Raw genomic sequence first — 10,623 nt, 5'->3', positions numbered from 1 at the left:
GCTAAATGTACAGAGAGGAGGTTATGGATCAGCTGTAAACTGTAAACAATGTATGCATCAACTATATGGCACATCAAAAGCTCTGAATGAGAATGGCAAAAACAAATGAAAAATCTTGAAATAGTAATGCATATTTTATATTGACAAGCAAAACAACAGCACCCGGTCAGTACAAATCCCTTTAATTATTTCTGGTTTGACACAGAATTCAGAAGGAAACATTAATAAACAAAACAGAAGATCGAAACCACAGAGAAAAAAGCTGTTGCATGAATTTGAACATGCTTGGTATCTTAAAAAATTAAAAACATGTCAGCTTCCATTAACCAAATCTTCCCAGCAAAGGTTTGGGAGAGAGATTCGACTCCATTTTTAAAATGAAGGCGTGCAGAGGAGTAAAAGAAGGAAGCCTAAAGATGGCTGAAGGTAATGACTTTTCTAAAAGAGCCCAATTAAAAAAAGAATGGCTCAAAAACAGATATTCCACTGGATAGTAAGCGAAGTATTGAGTCATGCAACAGCTTTTTTTTAAAAGGGAATTTTAAAGTGAATTGGTACAGGAGTAACTGTCAGTGCTACAATAGATTTAGCATCTGCTGACAAATGTCTTCACTGCAGCAGGAACAAGCGAAGAACAAAACTCCAAAGTGAAGTTCTTATCAAACTTTGCTGGTTATTTACAGTTATGAGACTGGTCCCTGCTCTCTACGGAGGCTGAAGTATGCCAGAGTAATTTAACTGATACAAAACTCAAAGTAATCATTTTCTCAATTTACAACTCAGTTCTACAAATCAAACCAGTTTGATCCCACAAACTAAGTCTTCTATTTTCTTCTTTAACAACAGACAGTTTCTCCGGCCCCGGCTGAGCAGGTGAGTGAGCTGGTGGTGGACGCGGAGGTTGCTCAGCGGCCCTCCTCCGGGGAGCAGGAATGGGTGCAGGCACCAGCATGCACCAGCTGCTTCCACCTGAGGAGTGGGCACGGGTGTGGAGGCAGACGGCATCCTGGCTGGCCTCACCCTGGGGACCGGAGCAGATCGGACACCTGCCACTCCCATACAGCTGTGGTGCGCCGGCAGCGGTGTTGGCCAGGAACGGAGCCGAGCCGCCAGAATCATAATCACGTGCACTCGGTCTGGTCCTGCAGTTCATCCACTTCTCAGCGCGACACCGCCGCCTGCTCCCTCCGTGTGGCCACCAGCTCAGCCACCATTTGGGCCAGCCCCTCCCCTGCCCCGCCACAGAGTGTTTGTGACATATTTTGTGAGCCTATACTGCATTCAAAGACCTATAAGAGTGTAAGACAAAAGCAACTAATTGCTAAATGTTGTCAGAAATCTGGCACATAAAACCTCTGTGGGATTTAGTCTGAACACTGCTGGAACAACATTTAACACTGAACGAAAAAAATGGGAACAGGAAATGCTAAACGACTGATTGTGAAATTAAAATGGGAGAGACAATGTTCTAAAAAATTTAAAGCCTCTTAAAAATTTGATGTCAAATTCACATCGAGTTTGTTCATTTAAATATATAATCAAATATATAACTATCAGTTAATACGCCAATTAAACATTTTGGCAGCAAATGAAGACTCCATGTTCAGTCACTCTGAGTTCATTAACATGTTGCCTTCCACGAAATGTTTTGGCCACTGCTGAAATGAAACAGCGTGCTGACGGTACCATACCAACCTGAGATGAGCTCTGTTACTAAATAACTTTAAAACCAATAAGCATCTGTTTTTACTGACAGTAACAGTGCTTTAAAGAACAACAACAACAAACACTTGTGTTAAAACAGGTCCACGCCAATCCATCGTACATTTATGAAATATAATTCTTTCCCTATATTAAACACTCATTTCCCCACGCTACAGACCATAAGCAGCAAAATATACATATTAGATCATCTTGCTAATATACAATAGAATGGGTTAAAGCAGCCAATAGGAACTCTTTTGGTTAAAAAAACCCCAACATATATAAGTATAAATATAATCACAGGTCAATATGTTAAGTATAAAGATATTTGACTACACACATAAACACGTGTCTGTATATACACAGGTTACATGGATACAATGGACTCTTATTCCCTTTTAGTGATACTGAAGATACTGAACAACATCGGGAAGCTCTTCTGGCGGCTGTTTGTACTCCCTCCAATAACTTTCCCAGGTGTGTGTCCTAAGGCGAAGTGCTCAAAAACAGAGGAAAAGCTGTGCAGGAAAGTCCTCAAATATTCACAAACTGATTGATCTTAAACCCCAGGAAGTGCTGAGCTCCACGCTCTCTGTTCTTCCCAGCATCTAAGGTTCCCTCTGACCCCGTGCTCACTGTTCGGATTTCTGTCTGCTGCTCCCTTGAGACAGAAACTTTTTCTGTGTGCAGGACAGAAGTTGGGAGGTCACTCCAACATGGCGTCCAGTTGGTCGGCCAGGTCATCAAACATGTTGCCAATGTCATCCAGAATATTGCCTGCTGCCTTCACTGTGGTGCCCCCACTAGGAAACAGATGGGACAATGTGAAGTAAAAAAAGAGTTAAGCTAACTGTCAAATTAACTGGTGATTCAGAACAGCTATGAATGTGAGACAAAGTGTTTGTATAGAGAAAAAAGCACTATATGAATGCATGGTATCGTGTAGCTTGTAGTCAAGCACTCTGGCATGCACAATCACAGAAGCTCCACTACAACCATGTCTGTCTAAAACAGACCAATCACTTTAAGGACATCTTAGCCCCTGTCCCCACATCAGGCATGTTTGCTTTCTTTCCTGTGAAGATCACTAAAGCTCCTCGGCGGTCCTGGAACAGGATTATCCATTTAACTGTTTGCTGATCCTCAAACATTAGCTTTTCTTGTTTCAGGAATTTTATGACACTGTAATATTTTCATCACAAGATTTAGCGTCAGACTGGCGTTGTGTCCAGGGTGTATAACACCTTTCACCCCATGGTTGCTGGGATACGCTTCCTGTGACCCTGATAAGGATAAGTAGAAGAGAATGGATGAATAAATAGGTGGAAAATATATTCTTCTACGAGCGGTTGTGACATTATAACACGTGGGTCTGCAACAAAGCTAGCACGTCAAGGAAGCTTGTGTTTGTATTTGTGTAGCTATAGCTAGCTCTCAAGGCTGAGTATTAGTGATTATGGCTAAAACTAGACTGTATTCATTTCCTCAGCCACATGCCCTCAGTACTGAGCTGGGTGAGGCACTGAAACAGCTTGGCCATGGATGGCGGAGCTAGCTTGTCTGCTCCACAATCATTCATGGCCACTGCCTTGTGCAGTGACTAGGCCTTGCAGACAGATTTGTCATCAGCATTTGAGTTAATTTTCTCAGCCTGACATTTGAAATGCTAAATTTAAATGAGTCTGGTCTCCCTTTCAGGCTGACTGAGACCACTCATGGTGTAAGACTTCTTTCCACATGCTGACCTTATGATGGCAAATAGTGTGTACTTCAGAGATAAACCCAACTATAGTAAAGTGGTTCTGCGCCTTAACCCAGCCTCTGTGCCTAAGGTTAGGGAGTCTACCTATTGTTACCTCGCTCTCAGGCTATAAGCCCCTGCCATCTGCTGATGAGAACGAGAGGCGGCTTAATTCGCTGTGGCCTGTCTGAGAATTATGCATTTATGTAGACAGAAATAAGGGAATTGTAAAAAGCAATCAGCTCTCTGTGTTCCAGGCTCCTTGGCACATAGGGAAGCCTATACCAGCTGTCACAGTGGGTGGTAGACGATATTGTGATGGCATATGAATGCCAGGGATAGCAACCTCCTGCGCACCTGCGTGCACATTCTACCTCATGGGCCCTTTTTAAGGGTGTTTCTTGGCAGGAGCATCTGTGCAGCTGCTAGTTGGAAATTTCTACATACATCTGTTAGGTTTTACTGCCTTAACATTAACCTTCACTGGCACACTCAGTGCTTACTGTGGGCTCTTAAATTTGTGTGAGGTGGTGCTCTTCCTGGGTGGAGAAGTTATAGTGTTTGGACCATGCAATCTCAGAGGGGTCTACATCTACCATAGTGAGCTACCAAGAGAGGTTTGACAGACAACCTTGGCTACTATCATAACTTTGCAAACTGAGTTTGGCTCATTGCAGCGCCCATTTGCATGGACATCAGGAAGAACTACTTTGGGTATGGGTCCAAGGGCTGTTATAAAGGGGGTCATGCCAAAGGGCGCTTTTCAAAGTGGAATACCAAGCGAGGTTTGAAAGAGAACCAGGTTTACTCTAGTAACCTCTCTTTTCATCAGTGTGGAGCAACAAATAACTAGAGAACTAAACAAAGGACAAAGTTAATGCTCGAGGACCTTCACTGAATTCTGCAGATGTTTTTGGCATTTTCCCTGTTGCTAAATTTAGAGTTAGCATGAGCAGTGCAGTGCCAACTACACTGAGACTACATGTTTCTATCAGTGATAACATTTGGCCTTCTCTCAATTTTAGAAACTTGAAAAAAAGAGGGCAGGTGCTAAAACAAAGAAGACAAAAGAAAAACTGAAAAAGAAATTTTGTTTTGTTTTTTTCTTTGGAAATTCATGATTTCAAGTTTTCCACAGGTTATATAGACTGACAACAGTAAAGCTTGTAGACGGTGTCCTCACTAGGGACTTTAGTTACAGCCCAGCAGCTGATCTGTCAGATCTGCTGCATGTTCACAAGGAACAGTTCAAACAACCAGTGCAAACCAACGGTTACCGCGGTACCACAGCTCAGCAATCAGTATGAAGAGCACAATATTATCATTCCAGGTAAAGCACACCACCCCAACTACACCAATACAATACTTCTTACCCGTCCACATTGCTCCCCTGTGCCAGTTTGGTCTCCACTACTTTGAGAGCAGCTTCCAGTGATGTACTAGTTTGCTCTAGTTTCTTCTGGGCCAGCATCTCCACACTGGCCACACCAGGCGGAGTTACCCATCCTTTTCCTGGCTGACTGGGTAGTGCCGAGGGTGGGCAGCAAGAGTTCAGCAATGGTGACGGTGGAGCAGCAAAGGCAACACTTTGAGCCATGCTGAGATTCGGACCTGAGGAACAATAAATATTATGTAACCATCAAAAAGAAGCTCGCTGTTAGGAAACAAGTTTAACCTCTTAACATCCACCAGATCACTGGTCGCCCATCTAGAATTGGTGCAGGGACTGGATTATGTTTACACCCGGCCATTTTTATAGCAACTTTAAAAGCTTTAACAAGAAAACCGTCATGCCAAAATTAATCTGAAAGAGTGGATTTGAAAATGTGGCTAAAACAAAAGCCAACTGATGGCCTTGTTGGTATTATATCTTCTTTTCATTGTTACCTGCTGTTGCTGCATAGGTGTTCTGAGGGAGTCTTGACACAGCGACGGCTTTCTGTGGACTCTCAGGTTCGGACGTGAAGGTCTGTCTGTGTTTCGCAGGTTTTGGACTGGACATACAAGTCTGAATGTACATGTTGCTTTTCAGCTTTGGGGAGACTGTGTGAATCTGTACGCTCGTGAGGTTAGGGATGGCTGTTTGTCCACTTGGTTGCAATGGCGAAACAGTTTTTTGAGGAGTTGTTGGTTTGCTGTTGGGGGTTTGTTTGAGGGGACTGGGAGGTTTTGAGGACACTGGAGGCTTTGGGCCTTTGCCCATTGATCCTATCCTCTGGAAAACATTGTGTGGCCTCTGAGCTTCATCGTCACTCAGTGTACTGATGTTATTTTGCATGTGGAGGCTGTTGGGTTCTGGGTGCTTGTTGTTTCTGTGTGGGGTGCTAACCTCTTCAGGAGTGGACGCGTCTTTGTCTTTGGGTTTGTGCCGTCTTTTCACCGTGTCAGACTCCTTTAGATTGAACTCTGGGAGTTCAAGGCTGTCTGGGGTCTGCACCGCCTCTGAAGGAGTTTTAACTTCAGCACCCGGCTGACTAACGACTGCTATCCTGGGTCGCTGTTTGATAGTCAGGTTGCCTTCTTCAGCAAACGGTAGATGGTCCTTGGACCTGTGCTTGGGAGATGCAGCAGCACTCTTTGATATGTGTTCAGTTTTCTTTGCTTTCACTTCCTCACCAGAGTCTCTCTCTGTACTTCTACCTCTTTGTCTATTGAAGTCTCCTTCTGTCCTTTCACTTCCTACCCTCCTAAGGCCCCCGAGACCCAAGGCTGGGACAGGTTTGGAGTGCTGAGTGATGGTGTGAGAAGGAAATCCACGTGGGATCGGTGAGGAAACAGGGCTGAATGCAGGTGAAACAGGGAGGTGGGCTGGTGGTATATCTATTCTTCTAGATGGGCTACTGCTGCTGCTGCCTTCAAGCCTGGCTGCGATACTCCTCACACTGCCTGCACTCTCCATCTCTACCCCTTCCTTCACCTCTGGCTCCACTCCTTGGTGGTTTCCTGGTTGACACACACGGGTGTCGTTTACCGAGCTCATCCTCTTAGGTGGGGGTGGAGGCGGACCTTTGCGTCGAGAGCGCACAGCAAAGGAGTGGCTACGGTTGATGTGACGTTGGGCCCCTAGAGGACTTGCATGGCCACGTCCCGGCCTGCGTGACATGGTGGCATAAGATGGCATGACCGCAGAGGAAGCAGAGGTACAAGGGGAAGTGGGATTGTCGTCTTCATCTGGCTCACCATCTGACAGAGCATAGCGATTCAGGCTTTGCGAGCGCTTCTTTTGTGGGCCTTTTTGAGTTTCACTGGCTGGGCCCTGTACAAGTAAGGGCCCCAGCAGCGGGACAGCCCCAGGCAGTGGCTTGGAAAGTAGTCGTGGAGCCCCACTGACTACTTCTGCTTGAGCTTGGATATAACTGAAAGCCTTCTGTGTCGGAGAAGCTTGCGGGGATGGTGAAGATGGGGAGGAGGGTGGGTGTTGTTGAGGCTGATAAGGGCGGTTAGGAGACTGGAAGTGTTTGGCTTTAGGTGGGACAGCTGGGTAGGCAAAGCGGGGCATCTTGCTGGGGGTCAGTGGAGGTGTGAGAGGGGAGAAGGGGATTTTATTTGGGATAGCAGATTGACTCTGATACACCCATGACTCACTGGGTCTCTGTCTACTTCTGCCTCCAGGACTGCTTCTTCCACTCTTCACCTCCTCCCCTGCTCCACTACTTAAACTCTCCTCAGACCGGCTCGATGTCCTGGCTGAAGACAGTACGGCCTGCTGATCCTGACAATGAGCCAAATTTACATTTCCAGAGTTCCCAGATTTCCCTGAGCCCCGCGAACGCATGCCAATGCTCTCTTGACTGACTGACATGGCAGTCCCACCTGCAGCAGAGGACACACCTTTAATGCTGAACATCTCAGCGGGACCTCCACCCGCCTTTCCCATCATTGCACTCTGTAGCTCCACGCTTAGCTCGCTGTCCTGGAAGGAAAGGAGGGCTCTGGGAGTACGAGGGGAGGAGCAACAGTCATTGGATGGAGTGTCAGCGTGTGCCTGAGCATTGTGTGTCGGCGCGTGTTCGATAACCACCAGCTCGAGAGCAGCAGGCAGCTTTCGTCTGAGAGTTTCGCCTCCGGTTCTGTCGGCATGGTTACGAGAGCGATGCAGGTCACACAGTCTCTTCACTGCTAACATTAGTTTCTTCTGATGACCTGAAACACACAGATTTATTTATTTATTACAGAGCTCAAAAAGATTTAATAAAAGTGATCAAACATTCCCCTTCTGTGCTTTGACAATGTCACAAGCAGTCACAGCACACAAAAGATTCAGTTTCAAAGCCTATGAGGCAGAGTACACCCCGGACCAGTCACCGATCAGAGAAGTTATTAGCAGAAGTTATTATAGAAAATTATAGAAATTCCTCACCCAGTTTAGTAATGCCTATCTCCTGCAGGTCCTCCCAGGTGATGTCCTTGACAATGGCAATGGAGTCATAGCCATTGTCACACAATCTTTTCTGGTACTGAGGCAATCCAATCACACTCAGCCATTCCCCCAGGTCCGACTGAACACGACAACACAGACAAAATTTACAATGGCTGCAAGAGCCAGCTGTTTACATGATGTATATGGCAAATAAGAGGGAGGACTGATTTCTCACAGGAATGTAATCTGGGAGCCACTCAGGAATGCTCAGCTTGCTAATCTCCATCGATATCTTCTTCCTGTGGCCTGGTTTGGTCACTCCGATAGCTGTAAGATCCTGAAGAATATCCACGCAAATAATGAGTGAATCATTAACATAACCAACAAATGAAAGAATCAACAACAAATCAATTAAATAACTGTACTTTAGCCAAGAGAAATCATTTTTTCATCTGTAAAAAAAAGAGTGTAAAAAAAGAGTGCTTTAGTTGCAGTCATGTCAAGTTTTCAATGGACTTCTTAAACCTTTTTTTTTTTAAACATACATATCAGGCTCAGAGGGTTTCAGGCTGAAATGGAACCTATTCATTTTCATATTACTTCACAAAACAGTCATCCCAAGGTTTTATGTAAAAAAAGAAGAAGCAAAAAACAAACACAACTTTAAAGTACAAAGAACAAAGAAAAGTCTAACGGCATAGAGCTAAAAATGCTGAAAATTGTAACATAAATACACACCTCGGGGGTCATTCTGCTGATGGTGGGTACATCATATCCTGCACTGATGAAGCTGGACGTGTACTGCTCGAGCTGGAACCCACACAGCCACTGGTAGATAGCTTCTGAATCCTAACGACAGAGAGGAGATTCATTTCCAAAACCTCTGTGTGTAGAAAACATTTACGCAAACTTGCACAACTCTAAAACTCAGCTCACCTTGCCTTCCAAAAGCTGTTCAGGCCTCACAAAGTCTTTCTGAGGAGTGCCGTTAACCTGTTGGCGGGAACCACCTAAAAAACACACACAATTAATCCTGTGGGATGTGTTTTGTGATGAGTGCGTGGAGGAAGACAGACACTGGAGGAAAAACAAGACGAACCCAAAAAAAGACAGCCATGTTTTCAAAGTAACAAGATTCTGCTTTGTGACAGCAAGAGATCAATCCGGTCTGCATTAGTTGAGTCATGTTAAATCGTTCTTTTCCAAGCAGCTGTGTGACTGAGTGGGGCTGTCACGTCTCTCCGGGTGAGTGAAGCTGTGCCATCTACCAGATCTCATACACCCCTCACTCATCTTATTTACAGTCATTATATACTCAGATCTCAGAGGAACGATACTTTGTTGCCAACTGCTCCAATTTCACTTCTCTTCTTGCCCAAGGCTGAGTCTTTTTTTTCCGCTCTTCTAGTCCTTTCTCACAACAACATTTGATCTTTTCATTTCTCAATAACTTTTATTTAAGACCTCTTACAGACACGCAGATACACCTTGTAACAGGGCAATAAGTAATATAAGACACTGCACTGTCAAGATGTTCCTGGGAGATGAGTTAACTTATTCAGCATGATAATCACCCATCAAAACAACGCAGTCGTGCTTCTTGCGACATGCTCTTTGTACAAGATGGAAAGAGATGAGGAATTTGTGTCATTGTACTGTGGAAAAGTACAACTACAATTCAAATACAGTCAGTTACATTTCTAGGTTAGTGATCGCCCATCAAATCAAGAATGGTTTTAAAGGTGGAGGCAACTGACATTTTTTTTTCTCTCCTCAGCTTTTCTGACTGTTTTTCACTAGTTTTGCATTTGGATAGGAATAGAGGTTGTGCAGGTAGTCCAACTCAATACATGCTATTGCCAGAAGGTTTGCTGTGTCTCCCGGCATAGTCTCAAGAGCATGGAGGAGATTACAGCAGACGGGCAGTCACTGTAGGAGAGCTAGACAGGGCTGTAGGTCCTTAACCCATAAGCAAGATTGGTATCTCCAGGCTTCCTGAAGGGCTTTCACGTGTTTTCCAGTCTTTGCACCCAACTATTTCCAACTGTTTGATTTTTTTAAGCCACTTAAGTCTGACCACGACTCATTCAAGTACAGCATAAGAGGAACTCAATGATCAAATGTAAAACAGTTTTTCATCTTATTATTTATTTATCTTTTATCTGCCCACAACAGACAACAAGCAAAGAAAGAAAGGTTGAAATATTGACAATAACTATCAGACTGTGGCAAAAACACAATTTCTTTCCCATTTCTTTAGCTGAATCTATCAAAAATGTCGAAGATAACAAAGTTTGGCAGGCATAAAATTATATTTCTGCACCAATAAGGTGATTCCCAATGAAATATTAACCAAAAATTTGGAATGCAGTGGGTCCTTTAAAACAGGATCGAACCCTTTCTCCTCTGACAAAACGTCAAACATCATGTCAAATTATAACAACGGTCTTACCCCTGAGAAAAAACGAGAGCCGGAGAGCTCCTGATGTCTCACACTTCATCCTTCCCTCCACCTATCCTTCGTGCAGGGCAGACATCAGCTCCTCTTCCCTGTCTTCCTTCCTCTTTCTCAGGCATTTAACAGATGTCTTTTGCTCCTGATGCTCCCTGTCTCCTCCCTCTTCTCCTGCACTTTAACCCCCCCTTCCGATTCACCCTGAGGTCAACGGGAATTCTCTGCTTCTTTGAGTGTTAACATTTGAAAAGCCTTATCTCAGCAGAATGAACTTAAGTTCTGAAAATACTGTAAACATGCAATCCTGCACCTGCCATTATACCTGACAGCAGAGCACATTTCTCCAGGCCTTTAGTGTTTCTT

The 10,623-nt window shown here is 44.5% G+C and overlaps 1 protein-coding gene across 5 annotated transcripts in view; it reads right to left on the bottom strand.

Annotated features, from left to right (window-relative positions):
* Nucleotides 1-165: 165 nt before the first annotated feature.
* LOC309713310 (CASK interacting protein 2) overlaps nucleotides 166-10,623 on the bottom strand; it is a 55,384-nt gene continuing 44,926 nt past the window's right edge. For all 5 annotated transcript variants that reach the window (XM_082544840.1, XM_082544839.1, XM_082544842.1 and 2 more), the window contains 7 exons: nucleotides 8,742-8,815; nucleotides 8,544-8,654; nucleotides 8,041-8,142; nucleotides 7,806-7,944; nucleotides 5,333-7,588; nucleotides 4,819-5,056; nucleotides 166-2,507 (listed from right to left, as the gene is read on the bottom strand). In XM_082544840.1, coding sequence (XP_082400966.1) covers nucleotides 2,411-2,507; nucleotides 4,819-5,056; nucleotides 5,333-7,588; nucleotides 7,806-7,944; nucleotides 8,041-8,142; nucleotides 8,544-8,654; nucleotides 8,742-8,815 — 3,017 coding nt within the window. In that variant the 3' untranslated portion in view covers nucleotides 166-2,410. The remainder of the gene's footprint in view (nucleotides 2,508-4,818; nucleotides 5,057-5,332; nucleotides 7,589-7,805; nucleotides 7,945-8,040; nucleotides 8,143-8,543; nucleotides 8,655-8,741; nucleotides 8,816-10,623) is intronic.

The sequence above is a fragment of the Aulonocara stuartgranti genome (genome assembly GCF_965226115.1).
Source record: "Aulonocara stuartgranti genome assembly, chromosome: 8".
NCBI classification, from domain to species: Eukaryota; Metazoa; Chordata; class Actinopteri; order Cichliformes; family Cichlidae; genus Aulonocara; species Aulonocara stuartgranti.
Note: the sequence above shows the minus strand (reverse complement) of the source record. Positions and strands in the feature narration are given on the sequence as shown.